At 46.9% G+C, this 18,152-nt stretch overlaps 2 protein-coding genes across 2 annotated transcripts in view; both read left to right on the forward strand.

Annotated features, from left to right (window-relative positions):
• CCNO (cyclin O) overlaps window positions 1-1,352 on the forward strand; it is a 2,426-nt gene extending 1,074 nt beyond the window's left edge. Inside the window, exons 2-3 of the mRNA XM_007944184.1 lie at window positions 219-404; window positions 867-1,352. Of these exons, the coding sequence (XP_007942375.1) occupies window positions 219-404; window positions 867-1,352 (672 nt within the window). The remainder of the gene's footprint in view (window positions 1-218; window positions 405-866) is intronic.
• A 4,624-nt stretch (window positions 1,353-5,976) lies between these two features.
• Window positions 5,977-12,144, forward strand: MCIDAS (multiciliate differentiation and DNA synthesis associated cell cycle protein). The gene is made up of 7 exons (XM_007944175.1): window positions 5,977-6,093; window positions 6,175-6,271; window positions 6,450-6,541; window positions 9,859-9,934; window positions 10,477-10,700; window positions 11,328-11,438; window positions 11,704-12,144. The coding sequence occupies exons 1-7, from the start codon at window positions 5,977-5,979 to the stop codon at window positions 12,142-12,144; spliced, it is 1,158 nt and encodes a 385-aa protein (XP_007942366.1).
• Window positions 12,145-18,152: the final 6,008 nt, after the last annotated feature.

Raw genomic sequence — 18,152 nt, forward strand, 5'->3', positions numbered from 1 at the left:
GTGTACAGCGCTCAGCACAGCGCCAGACACGCATTCTGGCGTCCCAGCTCCGCCAGCGCTCTTCCGGTTGCAGCGCTGCCTAAGTCTTTCTGAGTTCCCATTGCATCTAGCTTTTCCTTCCTTCTTCCTGGGAGGTTGTCTGGGTCTGCTCTGTCCTATCGCTACTCTTCCCGCGGCCCTAAACTCAGCTGTCGCACCTCCCTACTTCCTTCCGGCAGGTGACCGCCGAATCCCGCTGTAAGCTGCTTAGCTGGCTGATCCCTGTGCATCGCCAGTTCGGCCTCTCTTTCGAGTCGCTGTGCTTGACGGTGAACACTCTGGACCGGTTCCTCACCACCACGCCGGTGGCTGCAGACTGCTTCCAGTTGCTTGGAGTCACATCCCTGCTCATCGCTTGCAAGCAGGTACTTCGAGGGGCGCCTGGGCACAGCCAAACCCCTGGCCACACTCTAGCGGTGCGCTAGTCCAGCGCGCATTGCTGGATTCCCAGAATCCATTCTGGCAGACGTTTGCAAGTTTATACATCCTACATCCTTAATTTCATAATTCTCCCACAAACAGTTCTTTCACATAGCTTATAAAGAAATAGCCTCAAATAGCGTTTTGTAACGCCCACTATTCTGGGCTCCAAAAAACCCTTCAGATTTTCCCAAACTTTTTTTTTTTTTTTTTTTTTTAGCACGACTGTAATTAAACTGGGCTTGGAAGTACGCCTCAGGTGAAGAAGATTAGAAGTAGAGAGGCGGAGCCAGGGCAGTCCCGCAGGAAGGGGTGGGAGAGTCACTATTCTTCTAGGGGTTTGAGGCTGGGCTGTTTCGCGTGTCCTTAAAGCTGTGCTGCAACGCTGTAAGTGCACCGTGTTGCAGGTGGAGGTGCACCCGCCGCGCGTGAAGCAGCTCCTGGCCCTGTGCTGCGGCGCCTTCTCCCGGCAACAGCTCTGTAACCTCGAATGCATCGTGCTGCACAAGCTGCACTTCAGCCTGGGTGCGCCCACCATCAACTTCTTCCTGGAGCATTACACTCACGCGCGCGTGGAGGCTGGGCAAGCGGAAGCCTCCGAAGCCCTGGAGGCACAAGCGCTGGCGCAGGGGTTGGCGGAGCTGAGCCTAGCGGACTATGCCTTCACTAGTTACGCCCCCTCCCTGCTGGCCATCTGCTGCCTGGCGCTGGCGGACCGCATGCTGCGGCTCTCGCGCCCAGTGGACCTGCTCCTGGGCGGGCACCCCGAGGCGGCGCTGCAGGACTGCCTGGAAAAGCTGCAGCTTCTGGTGACTATCAACGAGGCTTCCCTGACTCACATCCTGCCCCTCCAGATCTGCGAGAAGTGCAGCCCGTCCCCCATGTTGAAATGAAGCTTTCCCAGCCTGGGTGCTGGACCGCGCCCATTACTTTGGAAGAGTGCACTATTGGTCCACAGAGAAGGCTCAGGGCTCCTTCTGTTTGGTTGGCAGGCTATCTTACAGGTTGTAAATAGTGTAGGGATAGCAGCGTCTCGTTTATTTATTTTGCTGAGAGCACGTGAGAGAGGCAAAGCTCTCCCCCAAATAAACAGGCTGTCCTACGTTGTTTGTGTGAATATTGCTATTGAGCGCGTCTGTACGCCGGGAAGGGACGGGTGAAGTCAAACTAGGAAGAGGGTGGTCAGTAACATTAGAAGTTCCTACACAGGGTCCGCTTTGTAGTTGGCATCTCTGCCAGAACGCCCCGGGTCAGTTGAGGTCCTTGATAAGGTGGTTCCAGTGACGAGGCCTGGGTTCCGTGGCCTTTGCGTTAGAAGGCTGAGAATTGCACCTTCCAGAGGTCAGAAGGTTGCCGGCTAGTGCCCGTTGCCGTTGACGGCGTCCAGATGGGCCAGGTCACTGGTTTAGCTGATAAGCAACTTGGAAGCGTCAGGAAGGGAGCACCATAGGTGCGCTACCGGAGGAGGAAGCAAGAGAGATCCAGTACAGAGAATTCTGCATGCATATAACAGCTGTTGGAAATGAAGGGTTTTGTAGGTAGTTATGACCGTTTCACATTGAGCTCCCTCACCCTGAAATCACATGGTTCAAAGGTTTATACTTGCCTTACACCTACATGTGAACCCCATAACACTGATAATGGTTGTTGAGTGTTTACCATATGCCAGCTACTGTCAGGCTATGTGCAGTATTATCTTGGTCTTCCCAACGATTCTATGAAGATTATCCCATTTTTCAGAAGAGGACATTAGAGCTAACAGCTGAGGAAGCAGGATTTGAAGGCAGGCAATGAGTCCATAGCAGTGCTTTTAACCATTCCGTTAGACTTCCCGGACTTAGATTTCTAGACACTGTCATTAATAATTTACTTCTTAATTGAACTTATGCCTGTGGCTTCCAGCCAAATAAAAAGACCGGCATAAGTACTGAATATTTACCTCAGGTATAGATACACTACTTGGAGCAGTCAATCAAGGGAGAACTGAGAGCAGTGTTTGCACAGAGAGATGGGTGGCAGTGGGGAGACAGGCTAGGGAGGGAAGGACACTGGGACGAGAACCATGGGGAGGAAGTTGGAAGAGGGCTGTTACATTGTGGGAAATTGCAATCAATGTCTTGAGACAAAATATGTATGAACTGTTGTATGGAAAATGAATTTGCTCTATAAACTTTCACCCAAATCACAATAAAAATAAAAATAATGATCTCTTCCAGAGGTAGAGTTCTGACAAGTTAACCACCCTCAAAACTCAGCTCACTGCAATTGAGTGGGATAAGACTTACAGCAACCCCTCCTTGGGTTTCTGAGGTGGTATCTCTACAGAAGTAGATTACCCAGTCTTCCTTCTGAGGAGTGGCTGGTGGGTTTGAACCGCCGGTCTTTGGCTAGCAGTCAAATGCCCTAAGCACTATGCTACCAGAGCTCCTTACTTCTGGTAAATTTCTTAACCTGAGCCTTACAACTGATATCAGGGAAATGCCCTAAGCACTATGCTACCAGAGCTCCTTACTTCTGGTAAATTTCTTAACCTGAGCCTTACAACTGATATCAGGGCAAGCAGGCTCTGAAGCCTATGCTGTGTGGCCGTAAGCAAGTCACATCTCTATGCCTAAATATCATCTGTAAAATGGGAATAACAGTATCACCTACCTCACAGGCTTGGTTATAGAACAAAGAAATGTTTTCCAATCACCCAGTACTGTTCCTGGCACATAGCAAGACTTCAAGAAATATGGAAAGAAATCTAATAATAATATAAATATTATAATATAAAAATATTTTTTAAAAAACTTTTGAGGGGGGAAAAGTGATGTCCCATTGAATTTAGGATAAATTGAAATGTGCAACAACTACAAACAAATAAAAAGCAAACAAATTCAAAGCAAATTGAGAGACCCTTCGATTTCTCTGCACATGCATCCTCCAAATGCTCGCCAGAGCCTGGGGTGCCTTACTCAGGGCCCCTCAGAATCCTCTTCTCTCCAGAAGTACGATGCTAACTTCTCCAGGAATTTTAAATTCTGCTCAGGGAGAGGGCAGTGGGGATCACCAAGCTGGCTGGAGGAAAGCTGTTCTATGATTACTCTCTATTGATTGGAGAAGAAAGATCCTATATATCATATTGCTGTTCCAAGCCCCAAAATATCTAGAGTGCTCAGCCTGGCTGGAGGGTGGGGTGGGGGGAGACTGGCCCTTCTGCAAAAGAGTGACTCGGGGAGAAATTTTCTTCACCAGTGTTTACTCCATCATTCAGCCAAGATGGATAGGAGTGATTTGGTTCCAGAATCATCCACACTAGAGAGTCTTATAATCATGCTGATTATCTGCTGTTCCAGTTCATGCTGTCACAAATAATCTATTGTTTATGAGTATGTATATGCATATGTACAATGCCCATGTTTTTCTGCCCCATGTAGGGACTCATTAATGAGTATTTGAGAAATGAGCCTCTTCCGGAAAACACATAATGATCACCACATGTAGAAATCCCCCAAAACTCAGCCAAGAGCTGCCCTGCTCATTCACAGACTGGGAAGTGGGTAAGGATGGGGGTAAGGGGTGAAAGGGGTAGTGGCTGAACTACTCACCAGCTAGAGGGTGGAAATGCACAGTGTTCATTTATCCACACCAAGCACCAATCACCTTACATAAATATCTTCAGCAACTCTATTGAAGTCAATATTACTGTTTTTCCTGATGAACTGGGGCTCAGCGATCTGGTCATGGCTGAAACCAGGTTCCCACTCTCAGCGAGTCTGATCCTAAAGCCAGAGCATCACCATCAGCAATACCACACCAACTCTAGCTGGCCAACCTCATCCCATCATTTCCTGTACTTGTAAAATTGGTCCGAGGGTCCCTAAGTCTATTCCAGCTCTACCATTGGGTCACCCCCATTGCTGTTAGGCTTATCTAGTCTCTTAACCCAGATAATGAATGCAGATAAAAAGGGATGGTGGCAATTCAAGAAAGGATCTTCACTAGTAGCAAACAAGAAAGCTAGTTGCAAACAAGGGAGCTCTGGTGGCGTAGTGCCTAAGGCATTTGACTACTAACCAGAAGGCTGTGGTTCAAACCCACCACCCATCCTCGGAAGGAAGTTTGGGCAATCTACTTCCGTAGAGATACCACCTCAGAAACCCAAGGAGGAGTTGCTTCGAGTTGGATCCGACTCCAAGGCAGTGAGAAAGAAAGAAGAGGTGCAAACAAGGTGCCCAATAGGAGAGAGGATACAAAGATTCTAAATACAGATGATTGTTCAACTAGAAATGAGAGTAGGAGAGGGATCCCGAGAGAGGGCTCCCTTCTCCAAGAATCTGAAGATGCCACTTCCTGGAAGAGGCTTTGAGCTCGGAAAGGGCAGCAGAGACTACAGCAGAGCAAGCGAGGCGAGCTGTGCAGAGAGCGGGTTAGCGCTAGGAACATTAGGATGCACAGCTGAGGCCACCAGGAGAGAGACTTGGAGACCAGGGTTTTAGATTTGGGACTGCACACTTAGAATTGTCAGAAATTGGAGGAGGGTTCGTGGATGTCTTTTTTTTTTTTTTCCCCCTTTCTTGTTGATTCCCTTTTAAAGACTGTTCAGGCGCTGCTGCTCGGGAAACTGCGGGGACGGCACCGCTGGGGCAGGACATCAACAGAAGGACAAGCGCGATTAAGAGGGCGCCTGCGACGTAAAGGAGGGAGTGCTCTCCAGGTTTGGGGGAAGGGCTTCTGTAATCCGGGCCTGCTCTGGGGAGTCCCTGCCAGAACCCTACGAACGAAAAACAAAAACAAAAACAAAACTCCAAAAAACAACCAACCAACCAAACACTGCCATCAAGTAGATTCAGACTCACAGCGACCCCTACTGGGTTTCCAGGGAGGTAAATCTTCACGGAAGTAGATTGCCCAGTCTTCCTTCCGCGGAGTGGCTGGTGGGTTTGAACCACCAACCTTCTGGTTAGCAGTCAAATGCCTTAGGCACTGCGCCACCAGAGCTCCTTCCAGAACCCTACACCCCCACCCAATTCTGCAGAGAAGAGGGAGCAAACGCCGGAATCTAACTTTGGCGAAGTGTCATTCGATGGTTTAGTGCTTAGCAACTGAGGTGGGAAGAGGATGTAAAAATCATGAACTTTTCCATATCGGCTGCGGACGAGGGAGAAGGCGGTACCCAGTACTGGGGACGGGTGGGACTTGTCCGCCCCTCCTTCCCAGCCTTCCCGCTGGCGCGGTTGGGAGGCGGCGGCGCCAACTCTCGCCGAAAGGGCGCTCGCGGGCTGGGACCCCGCGCTCGCGGCTCCCGGGGGAAGCTGAGTTGCCAGGTTGGGTTTAACGCCTACGTCCGGATGCAGATTGTCCCGGGCTGAAGGCGCCATGGCTGGCGCTCCGGCGCGAGCCACCCCTCCCGCGCTCCTCCCTGCGCTCCTGCCGCAGCTCGGTTCCTCCCGGGCCACACGCTTTCCCCGACCTCTGAGCCTGCATCCTCAGCCCGGCCCGGGGCTCCCTGGCCGAAGGTCGCCGGGAGGCAGGATGCAGGCGTGCGGCGGCGGTGCGGCGGGACGCCGGGCCTTCGACAGCATCTGCCCCAACCGAATGCTCGAGCTGCCCGGCCGGCCCCTGGGCAAGCCCGGGAAGTTGGAGAGGAAGGTGGGGCCGGCACCGGGCCGGGCGGGGTCTGCGAGCCAGGCCGCTGGCTGACCCATGCTCACTGTCTCTGTGTCCTACTAGTTCGCTCCTCCGCGGAAGTTCTTCCCTCCGGGTAGCAGCGGCAGCCCGGTATCCGTGTACGAAGATCCCACGCATGCGGAGCCTGCTGAGCTCCCAGGTGAGGCCCGTGGTCCTTGCGTGTCTCCTGGGGTTCCCTGCGCTGGGTGGGTGCGGTGCGTGCACCTGGGAGGAGCTTCTCTCCTTCCGGCTCTGACGCCCTGGCGGGGCCCAGTGGCGAACACTCGCCGAGTTACTCAGGGTTCTCCGGGCGCGTGTCTCCCGGTCTCCCCGCGCAGCCCTCACCACCATAGACCTGCAGGACCTCGCAGACTGCTCCTCGCTACTCGGGTCCGAGGCTCCGCCTAGTGGTAACCTCGCCGCCTTGCAGGTACCTCTCCTTCCTTCCTGGCGCTAGCCGCCTTACGCAGCTCAAGCCCGGATTCTGCAGCGGTGGGTTGGTTTACGCTCGGCTGCCGAGGGGAGCGCAGGCATACTCGGCTGGCAAGGGAGGCGTCAAGAGAGAACCTGATCCTTCGAGATCCGAAATTCCTCCTCCATCCTAGTATGTTACACCGGCCGTTTTCCCAGAGCTCTTCAGACCAACTCAGGACGGAGGTTCCCCTGGAAGGCTTCTCTGCGTAGTTGTAGTTAGAGAAGTGCCAGATTTTTGTCTAATTGGGAAGGTAGGATTCCTCTTCCTAGCCATCCCCTGGAGCTGAGACGAGGAGATTGCAGGTGGGAGCAAGGTTGGGCGCTGGGCATCTGACGCCTGTCCTATCTTTTTCCCCAGCTCCTTCCTCCCGGCTATCCACTAACCATTTTCACTCCGTGAGCATCGAAGGAGAGTGGAGGCCGATGGTTAACTTCTTGCTCCAGACTGGAAAGGAGGAAGATAGTTTGCATTTGGGGAAGAGGAAAGCGGGAGAAAGACTCTGGAAAAACCGGACAGAAAACGCTCTTCCCCTGCAGAGACAACTCCTCAGCACCTGGGCACTTTGAAGGGGGAAAAAAAAAAAGTATAAAGCTCCCGCTTCTCCCTCTTCCAAAGGCTCAGTGTCACTTATCCTCACTCATGGAGCAATTTTTTCTTTTTTTGCAAAACTTAACTTCTTACTTTCATTCCTCTTCTACTGCTTGGCAGGGCTCGTGATGATCCCAGGCAGAGCATGGACCCACTCAGCACAGGTACCTGGGTGGGCCAAAAGCCTGGCTCATCTGTGGGATATGGAGTACCCAGAAGGACAGGAGGTCTTAGCAACCCACAGGAAGAGTGTCAGCTCCACCTTCCTGGCAGCAGGTGCTGGGCCAGGAGGTCCTAGGGCCAGGCCCAGCACAGAACTCTCCAGAAGCTGTGACCACCTCCTTCAGCTGGGTTGGTGATAGAGCAAAGCTTCCAAGTCTTTCCAGGGTCCAGGGCCTCTTAGAACCTCGAGGTAGACCCCATAGAGAGTCAGGATAGGTGTCTGCTGAGAGCAGAGATTGTAAGAGCAGGAGGTGGGAGTGGGTATTGCCCTACAGAAGCCATTTTACTGTTCTTTTTAGGTCTGGAGGTTCAAATAAGGAAAGATGATGCCTGCACATGTTTCACCTGACCCCAGGGCCTAGTTCACTCCCTCACTCCAACATGTTTATTTTGCAAGTAGCAAAAACCAAGCAGACTCTTGTGAATGTTGACTTAAAATTTATATTTCACATCATGCTCTCTGTGCTAATCACTTTTGCTGTGTAGTTAAGGAAGTGTCAGATTTTTATCTAGTTGGGAAAGCAGAATTCAAAGTTTCAAGGATAGAGCTCACAGCAGATGGAACAAAAGGCCCAGGATTTTTCCTGGGGAAGCCAGAACTGGTGGACAGGGACAGAAGCCCTTAGGGGAATATCATATGGAGAAACCCCTGCTTGTCTGCTGAAGAAGGAGCCATGGTTAGGGCGTTTGGCTGCTAAACAAAAGGTTGGTGGTTCTAACACACCAGCCACTCTGCACAATAAAGATGAGGCAGTGCAGTCTTCTCCCTGCTTCTGTAAAGATTTACAGCCTCAGAAACCCAACAGGGGTTGTGGCAATGAGTTTGGTTTTTGGTTTTGCCTGCTGAAGAAGGTGGATGGAGGGAGGAAGTGCTCCAGAAGTGTTTGAGGTCCAGGATGTGTACAGGGGTGGGGGGGGGGGGGTGGGGGTATAGTATAGGAGGAAACATTTTCTGGGGGCCAGTTTCTGAGTGGGCCTGCCTCCTCTTAGACTTTTCCCAGATCCCTTCTGAGGTAGATCTTCAGCCCGTGGAGGATGAGTCCCATTTCTGACCTCTTCAGCCGGGGTCAAACATGTGCTTCATGAATTGCCCGGCACCCACAGCCCTTGCTTTCTAAACCATTTGCCCCAATAGCCTCAGTTCTCAATGGGTGCCAGGGGCCTCCATGCTTCAATCTCTCATCCCCATGGAAAACTGATATACTTGAGTCCGAATAAGTTCCTGTGCTCAGAAATATTTGAATAGCACAGAAGGGGTGCTAGAAAAGGAGTATAATTAATGCAAAGAAATGAATGGGTAATAGTGGGATGTCACTGAAATCAGTAGGATAGATATTTTTGATGGAAGCACTGGGTGCATCCCTCACACTTTGTCCTTTGGGGGATTCTTCCTCTTCCCAGTGTTGTCTTCAGTGGAAGCCTGGCTTTCTTCAATGTGAGTTAAACACTAGAAACAATGAGATATTAAGAGGACTGGAACAGGCACTAGTCTTCTTGCACAGGAGCTGTGATTCCACCATTTCCTAGCTGGGTTACTTGGACAGCTCAACTTCTCTTAAGTTTCAGATTCTTCGTCCAAGGAAAAGGAATTACTTCCTAGCCCTGCCAACTTCGCAGGACTGATGGGAGGATTAACGAGAGATTCTACGTAAAAGGGTTTATCAACTGTAAATATCCACAAATTAAGGGAATAAAAAGTTTCCTGGGCTGCCAACCGCTTAACGTTTCCTTCCTATTTGCATGCACCCCAGATGCATTGCAGGAAGGAACCCAGGGGAAAGTGTCCAGTTCAAGATGCTGGAGACTCATCAGACTGTAGAGAAAAATCAGCTCTGCCTTTTTGAGAACCTGAAAAGAGCAGAAGGGGCCATCCTTGTTGCATGCTAAACCGAACCACTTTCCAAAGCATCCCTGATCTCTCAAATGAGAGCTTTCCTTTCTGAGCGCACCTCAGCGGGAAGCATGTTACTAATTTAGGGGACCCCACATTCTGTCCGGGCTTGGGAGGAAAGACAGGTGTTTTTGTATTCGCTCTTGTTCTAAGAGCGCAGTCACCTCAGCCTGTTAGCGGTGAGTCTGGGTTAAAGTTCCGTCGGCTTGTCAGGAGCGCTCTGGGCGGCACAGAGGTTGCTGGTTGGCTTGTGACCAGCCAATGAGATGGGGCACAGAAAGACGAACTTGGGACACCGAGCCTCGCACAGTCTCGGCGCCCTTCGGGAGCCGGGAACTGGAGCTTAACGGACCTGGTCCGGGCTCCGTGAATGCCCTTGCCACCATGGCAGTGGAAGCCTGCTGGGTTCCCTGTCAGAGAGGGAACTTTGATTTGGAAGTATGAGACTCAGCTGCGGACGCGAGTGCGTGCAGACGTGCCGCTCATCCCAGGAGGACATCTGTCCGGCTAGCATGTGTTCGGCACCTGCCAAACTCGACATTAACTGGTTTACACCTCTGGTTTATTTCAGAACCATTCACTGGAACCAGAACCGGATTTTGTCGATCTGCAGGATTTCAGAGACACGGTGGACGATCTAATTGCAGGCAAGTGCAGTCTTGCAGTTAAACAACAGCTGGGGTACCACACCTCCTAAAACAGATCTTGTGGCCCTGGAGCAGTACACCAGAATCTGTCAACGACTTGCTGGCAACAACTCAAACGGTCAGGCTCTTTCATAGTTAGGGACAACTGCTCCCTTCTCCACCCCCCTTCCTAAAGGAGATGAAGTGCCTGATCTGTAGCGTTCTTGGTAGGAGAGGGAGCGCAAGCTGTGAAGCGGTAGAGGAGCGGTGGAATGACGAGAGTGTGTACAGAGCGAAAGCCCGGTGTAACTCTTTCAGTCCCATGCAAATTTGCCCTCGCCACCGTGAGGAGTCAGTTCAGTTCAGATCAACAGACAACTGAGTGCCTGCTGTGTGTGTTCAGGATATCAGGGAGGGCCTGGGGACAGTAGATTCTTGGAGTGAGGTGTACTCCATTCGATAAAGAAACATCTCCCCGTAAACCCTACACCTGGCTTGGCATTTCACCCCTGACGCAGGGCACAGGTGTGAGGCTGTAAACCCAGCTCAGGTTATTCCCCCAGACTCGTCCTCTTTAATGTCACCCCCCTTGGCCGGCGGAGACTTCCCTTTCTCGCCCTGTGATGTGTCGCCGTTCGGAGCCAGCCTCTCTCCGCAGACAGACCTGCGGACTCTGCACTCGCCGCCGCTGCGCCCTCCAGACGTGACCCAACCCGAGCAGTACTGGAAGGAGGTGGCGAACCAGAATCAGAGGGCGTTGGGGGACGCGCTCGTGGAAAATAACCAAGTAGGCAGCCAGGAATCCTTGGGCGGGTGCAAAGGGATGAGCGGTATCGGGTATCACCCTGGCCGCCCGAGGGTGGATGCGACTTTGTGGACGTCAGAACCAGTGGTCCCCATAGCTGTTGTTACTCCCATGACTCAACCTCAGTTTCCATTGCACTAAAAGGGAAAACGTAATCCTATCCCACCGGATTTTTCATAGGGCTGCCGATATTTTTTTTCTATGTGCCTGTCATTGTGCTTATCAATTTCTTTTCTCATTTAATATTCACTCTCATTTAATATGCACAACCAACTATAGAGGTGGGTACTCTTATCAGCCCCATTTTACAGCTAAGGAAAAGAGGCACCAGAAGATTGAACTTCATATCCAAAGCGACAGAGTGGATTAGAAACTAGATCTACCTATTGCCCAACAGGATTAATTAATATACGCTTTGTTGAAATGATTTGTTAAAAAAAAAAAAAAAAGGTCAAGCGAAGAAGATTGATTATTCACACCTGTGTAAATGCTCTTGGGTCCCTAGTTCCTGACGAGGCGTTAGGGTCTGAGTTTATTTCACGCAGAATGTGCAGACAAGACCGAGCACCGTGGCCTACAGGAGAATATGTGGGTCTCCTTTCCCTGCAGCTGCACGTGACGCTGACCCAGAAGCAGGAGGAGATTGCCTCGCTTAAAGAGCGGAACGTGCAATTGAAGGAACTAGCCAGCCGGACCCGGCACTTGGCCTCAGTACTGGATGTAAGTGGGGCGCGGGCATGCGGACGTGGCAACTATTTCAATGCACCCTGTACTGCACTGCCAGTTTTGGGAACCAGACCGGCGGGGGTAGAGAGCGGCTAGGGAGAAGCGCGGTGAATGAGAGTTCGCTGAGCCTCCACCAGGGGCGCTTCAACCGCGCGGAATTCGCGCCGTACGCTGTGTGCTTGAGTGGCCTTTGCGCATCTGCATGCCACTAGGTCCCGCCGTTGCACCCCTCAAAGCTCCCCTTCCCCGTCTTTCTCAGAAACTGATGATTACTCAGTCCCGGGAATGCCGGGCGGCAGCAGAGCCTTTCATGCTCAAGGCGACGGCCAAAAGGAGTCTAGAGGAGCTGTTCAGCGTTGCTGGCCAGGATTGCGCCGAAGTGGACGCCATCCTGAGAGAAATTTCCGAGCGCTGTGATGAAGCCCTGCAGAACCACGACCCTAAGCGGCCCCGGCTGCAGCCAGAGCCCGCGAACACGGACGGCAGGCCCGGGAATTTGCACGGGGCCTTTCGGGGGCTGCGTACTGACTGCAGCCAGCGCGCGCTGAACCTGAGCCACAGCGAGCTGGAGGAGGGCGGCTCTTTCAGTACTCCCATCCGCAGTCACAGCACCATCCGTACGCTCGCCTTCCCCCAGGGCAAAGCTTTCACCATTCGGACAGCCAATGGGGGTTACAAATTCCGCTGGGTACCCAGTTGAACGGGACGCAGTTCCTCGAAAAACTGCTCTTTATATTCCAACGGAAGCGCCTGGGGGCTGAGCAGACCTGACTACCCCAGAGTTCCCTCTGCAGGGCAAATGCCTCCCTGGAACTTGATTGTTGTTTTCAGCGACAAAACGCGAAAACGCCTTGATGGTATTGTACTTAACACTGCACATTATTTAAAGTTCACCGAGTCGACGGCAGTGAGTTTGGTTTTTGGTTTGGAGTATAAACTATTGTCTAGTCCTTCCTCTTTTCACTGAGAAACATACACAGAGTAAAATTTTAAATTATTTATTTTTAGCAGCTTTGATCCGTGCATTTTTAGAGCTGGAAGAGACTGAAAAACACCTTTAAGTTACTTTTTTTAAAAAGTTTTATTGTGGTGAAAATATACACAAGACATTCGCCAACATATCAGCTTCCCCATTTATAGCTCAGGGACTTGGATGACATTTTTCATGTTGTGCCACCATTATTGCTATCCTTTTCCAAAATATCACACCACATCAGCATAAACTCAATGCCCCGCAAACACACACACACATATGTGTGTGTGTGTGTGTATTTTTTCAGTCTATCTAGGGATTTCCCCTCCCCTCCTCTCCCATCCCTGGTAACCAACAAAGAAAGTTTCCTTCCATGTATAGACCTTTCCTTGACTTTTTACAATAGTGGACTAATACAATGTTTGTCCATCTGTGATTGACTTTTCACTCAGCATAATGCCTTTCAAGTTCATCCAATTTATGAATTATTTTGCAGATTCTACATTATTCTTTAGGGTTGCATAGTATTCCATTGCATACCACAGTTTGTTTATCTATTCTTTGGTTGATGGGCACTTAGGTTGTTTCCACCTCTTTGCTATTGTAGATAGGGCTGCAATGAATATGGGTGTGCATATATCTGTTTGTGTCCTGGATCAAATGGTTTTTCCATTTCCAACTTTTTAAGGAGCCACCATACTGATTTCCACAGTACCATTTTACAGTCCCACCAACAGTGTATGAGAGTCCCAATCTATCCACATCCTCGCCAGCATTTGTTATTTTCTGTCTTATTGAATTTTGCTATTAATACTGAAGTAAGATGGTATCTCATGGTTGTTTTCATTTGCACCTCTCTGATGGCTAATGATCATGAACATTTCTTCATGTGTTTGTTGGCTGCCTGAATATCTTCTTTGGTGAAATGTCTCTTCATATTTTCTGCCCATTTTAAAATTGGATTGTTTTTCTTTTTGATGTTGAGATATTGGAGTTTTCTATAAATTTTAGAGGTAAGTGCTGTGCCCAATACGTCATTGCTGAATATTTTTTCCCATTCTGTAGGTTCTCTTTTTACTCTTTTGGAAAAGTCTATTGATGCACCTAAGAATTTAATTTTTAGAAGGTCCCAATCATCTAGTTTATTTTCTGCTGTTTACACATCTTGGGTTATGCTTGATAGTCTATTTATGCCATAAATTAGCACCCCTAAGTTTGCCACTACTTTTTCTTTGATGAACTTTATAGTTTTAGGTTTCACAGTTAAGTCTTCAATCCATCTAGAGTATGGTGTGAGGTATGGATCTTGTTTCATTTTTCTGCAAATGTATATCCAGTTTTGCCAGCACCATTTGTTAAAGAGACTGTCTCTTCCCCATTGAATGGATTTCAGCCTTTTGTCAAATATCAGCTGACCATAGGTTGATAGATCTATTTGTGGGTTCTCAATTCTGCCCCACTGGTCTATATGTCTATTGTTGTATCAATACCACGCTGTTTTGACAACTGTGGCTGTTCAGTTGGTTTTGAGATCTGGGAGTGTGAGACCTCCTACTTTGTTCTTCTTCAGTAGAGCTTTACTTATCTGAGGTCCCTTTCTTTTCCATACAAAATTAGTGATTGGTTTTTCCTTGTCTTTGAAGAATGTTGATGAAATTGGGATTGGGATTGCATTGAATGTATAGCTTGCTTTAGATAGTATTGACATTTTCACAATGTTCCATCTTCCTATCCATAAGCATGGTATGTTCTGCCATTTATGTAGCTCTCTTATAGTTTCTTCAAGTAGTGTTTTGTAGGTTTCTTTGTATAGATCTTGTGTTCCTGGTAAGATTTATTCCCAAGTAATTTATACTTTTGGTAGCTATTGTAAATGGTATTGATTTCCTTATTTCCTCTTCAGAGACTTCTTTGCTAGTACAGAGGAATGTTGTTGTTGTTATTATTGTTGTTATGTGCCGTTGAGTCATCTCCAACTCATAGTGACCTCATGCACAGCAGAATGAAACACTGTCCAATCCTGCACCAGCTGCATGATCCTTGCTATATTTGAGCCTATCATTGCAGCCACTGTGTCAATCAATCTCATTGAGGGCTTTCTGCTCTTTTGTCGACCCTCCACCTTACCAAGCATGACATCCTTCTCCAGGGAATGGTTCCTTCTTACAACATGACCAAAGTAGGTGAAATGAAGTCTGGCCATTCTCACTTACAATATGCATTTCTGCTGCACTTCTTCCCAGACAGATTTGTTAGTTCTTTTAGTAGCCCCTGGTACTTTTAGCATTCTTCGCCAGCACCACAACTCAAAAGCATCAACTCTTGTACAGTCTTTGTTATTCATTATCCAGCTCTCACATGCATATGAGGCAATTGAAAATCCCATGGCTTGTGTCAGGCACACCTTAGTCCTCAAGGAGACATTTTTGCTCCTCAGCACTTGAAGGAGGTCTTTTGCAACAGATTTGCCCAATGCAATATGTCATCTGATATCTTGACTGCTGCTTCCATTGGTGTTGATTGTAGAACAAAGTAATATGAAGTCTTTGACAACTTAAATCTCTCCACTTATCCTGATGCTGTGTATAGGTCCAGTTGTGAGGAATTTTGTTTTCTTTATACTGAGGTGTAATCCATACTGCAGACTTTAGTCTTCAGTCTTCATCAGTAAGTGCTTCAAGTTATCCTCACTTTCAGCAAGCAAAGTTATGTCAAAAGCGTATCACAGATTGTTAATGATTCTTCCTCCAATCCTGATGCCATGTTCTTCTTCATGTAGTCAAGCTTCTTGGATTATTTGCTCAGCATACAGATTGAATAAGTATGGTGAAAGGATACAAACAACCCTGACACGCTCCCTTCTTGATTTTAAACCATGCAGTGAAATACAAATGATTTTTGTATGTAGATCTTGTAGCCTGCCACTCTGCTAAATCTTTCAATAAGTTCCAGTAGTTTTCTTGCCAAGTCTCTTGGGTTTTCAATATATAGGATATTGTCATCTCCAAATAGGGATAGTTTTACTTTTTCCTTACCAATTTGGATGCCTTTGATTTCCCTTTCTTGCCTTATCGCCCTGGCTAGGATTTCCAATATGATGTTGAATAGAAGTGGAGATAGAGGGCATCCTTGTCTTGTTCTTGTTCGAAAGGGGAATGGTTTTAGTCTCTCTCTACTGAGTATAATGTTGGCTGTTGGTTTTGCATGTATGTTCTTTATTATATTGAGAAATTTCCTTTCTCTTCCTATTTTTCTGTGAGTTTTTGTCAGGAATGGATTTTGGATTTTATCAAATGCCTTTTCTGCATCGATGGATATGATCATGCAATTCTTTTGCTTTATTTTACTTATGTGATAGAGTACATTGATTGTTTTTCTGATAGTGAACCATCCTTGATAGCTGGTATTAATCCCACTTGGTCATGATCTGTTATTTTTTTGGTGGAGTTTTTTGTTGGAGTCTATTGACTAGGATTTTGTTGAAGATTTTTGCATCTATATTCAAGAGGGATATTGGTTTGTAGTTTTCCTTTCTAGTGGTGTCTTTGCCTGGTTTTGGTATTAAGGTTAAGCTTGCTTCATAAAATGAATTTGGGGGGATTCCATCCTTTTCTCTCTTCTGGAATAGTTTAAGTAGGATTGGTGTCAGCTCTTCTCTGAATGATTGGTAGAATTCTCCAGCAGAACTGTCTGGGCTAGGACTTTTTTTGTTGGTAAGTTTTTAATTGCCTGTTCAATTTATTCATTCTTTATGGGTCTTTTCAAGTTTTCTACCTCAGTCTTTGTTAGTTTAGGTAAGTAGTGTGTTTCTAGAAATCTGTCCATTTCTTCTAGGTTTTCAAATTTGTTGGAGTACAGTTCTTCCTAGGATCCTGATATTATTTTTTTTTTTATTTCTATTGGTTCTGTTGTGATATCACCCCTGTCATTTCTTATTCATGTTATTTGCATCTTCTTTTCCTTTGTTAAGTTTGTCAGTGATTTGATGATTTTATTAGTCTTTTCAAAGAACCACCTGCTAGTCTTGTTGATTTTTTCTATTGCCTTTCTATTTTCTGTTTCATTTCTTTCTGCTCAAATCTTTATTTTTTCTTTTCTTCTGGTGACTGTAGGCTTTTTTTTTTTTTTGCTGTTCTTTTTCTAATTGTTGGAGATGTTGGATAAGGTGTTGATTTTGGCTCTTTCCTCTTTTTTGATGTGTGCATGCATTACTATAAATTGGCCTCTGATCATTGCCTTTGCTGTGCCTGAAAGATTTTGGTTTGTTGTGTTTTCATTCTCATTTGATTCAAGAAATTTTTTAACTTCATTTTACATTTTTTCTATTACCCAGTTGTTTTTGAGGAGGGCGTTAGTCAGTTTCCATGTGTTTGCTCTTTTTACATTGGTCTTCCTATTGTTGATTTCTAATTTTACAGCATTGTGATCTGAGAAGATGCTCTGCAGTATCTTAATGTTTTAAAATTTATTGAGGCTTGCTTTGTGGCCTAACATATGATCAATCCTGGAGAATGTTCCATATGTGCTGAAAAAGAATGTATATTTTGTTGTTGGTGGTGAAGTGCTCTGCAGATATCTATAAGGTCAAGTTGGTTGATTGTATAGTTTGTCTGCATCTTTGTTGAGTTTCTTTCCAGTTGTTTTATCTTTTATTGAAGTGGTGTATTAAAGTCTCCTACTATGACTTGATTTCTGCTGAGAAATGAGAGCTTGGTCTTACTGATTGACTTTGTAGTTAAGTTTTCATTTTTCCCATGTGGCTTTCAGAATTCTTTTTTTTATCTTTGGTTTTGGTGTTTGATGATGATATGTCTTGGTGATTTTCTTTTGGGGTCTATCCTGTTTGGAGTTTGTTGAACTTCTTGAATGGATATAGTCTCATTTTTCATCATATTAGGGAAATTCTCTTACAATAAATATTTGACAGTTTCTTCTGTGGTTTTAGCTGTCTCTTCCTATTTGTCTTTTCAATTCTATTGAAGTCTGCTTTATGTATTTTGGGGCTCTTTTATTGGGTGTGTAGATATTTATTATGTTATGTCCTATTGTTCAATTGATCCTTTAATCATTATATAATATCCTTCCTTGTCTCTTATGGTCATTTTTGTCTTAACGTCTATTTTATAAGAAATTAATATTGCTACGGGAGCTCTGGTAGCATAGTGGCTAAGACACTTGCCTGCTAACCAGACGGCTGGCGGTTCAAACCCACCAGCCACTCCTCGGAAGGAAGGTTGGGCAATCCTACTTCCGTAGTGATACTGCCTCGGAAACCCAAGGAGGGGTCGCTATGAGTCGGGGCCGACTCGACGGCAAACAACAACAACAACAACAACAACTCTTTTTTGGTTGCCATTTGCTTGGTATATCTTTTCCCAACCTTTGATTTTTAGTCTATTTTTGTTTTTGTGTCTAAGGTGAGTCTCTTGTAGACAACATATTAATGGGTCATGTTTTCTTATCCAGTCTGCAACTCTCTATCTCTTGAGTGGTGCATTTAATCCATTGATATTCAGTGTAATTATTGACAAGTATGAATTTATTGATGTCATTTTGTTTTATATATATATATATATATATATATGTGTGTGTGTGTGTGTGTGTGTGTGTTATTTAGTTTTTTTGTGTGTGGCACTGCTTGTTTCTTTGTTCCATGTCATTTTCTCTGCTGAGCTCATTTTGTTTATGAGTCTTGTTATCATCTTCTTCATTGCTGTTGTTTCAGTATTTGCGTT

Source organism: Orycteropus afer, unplaced genomic scaffold (genome assembly GCF_000298275.1).
Source record: "Orycteropus afer afer isolate SDZICR_OR568_19922 unplaced genomic scaffold, OryAfe1.0 scaffold00122, whole genome shotgun sequence".
Classification (NCBI taxonomy): Eukaryota; Metazoa; Chordata; class Mammalia; order Tubulidentata; family Orycteropodidae; genus Orycteropus; species Orycteropus afer.

Bases quoted from the DNA above. Each gene is read 5' to 3' on its own strand.
- MCIDAS (XM_007944175.1), top strand. From the start codon at position 5,977: ATGCAGGCGTGCGGCGGCGGTGCGGCGGGACGCCGGGCCTTCGACAGC. The intron at 6,094-6,174 runs GTGGGGCCGGCA...GTGTCCTACTAG, and splicing joins CCGGGAAGTTGGAGAGGAAG to TTCGCTCCTCCGCGGAAGTT. The intron at 6,542-9,858 runs GTACCTCTCCTT...GGTTTATTTCAG, and splicing joins GTAACCTCGCCGCCTTGCAG to AACCATTCACTGGAACCAGA.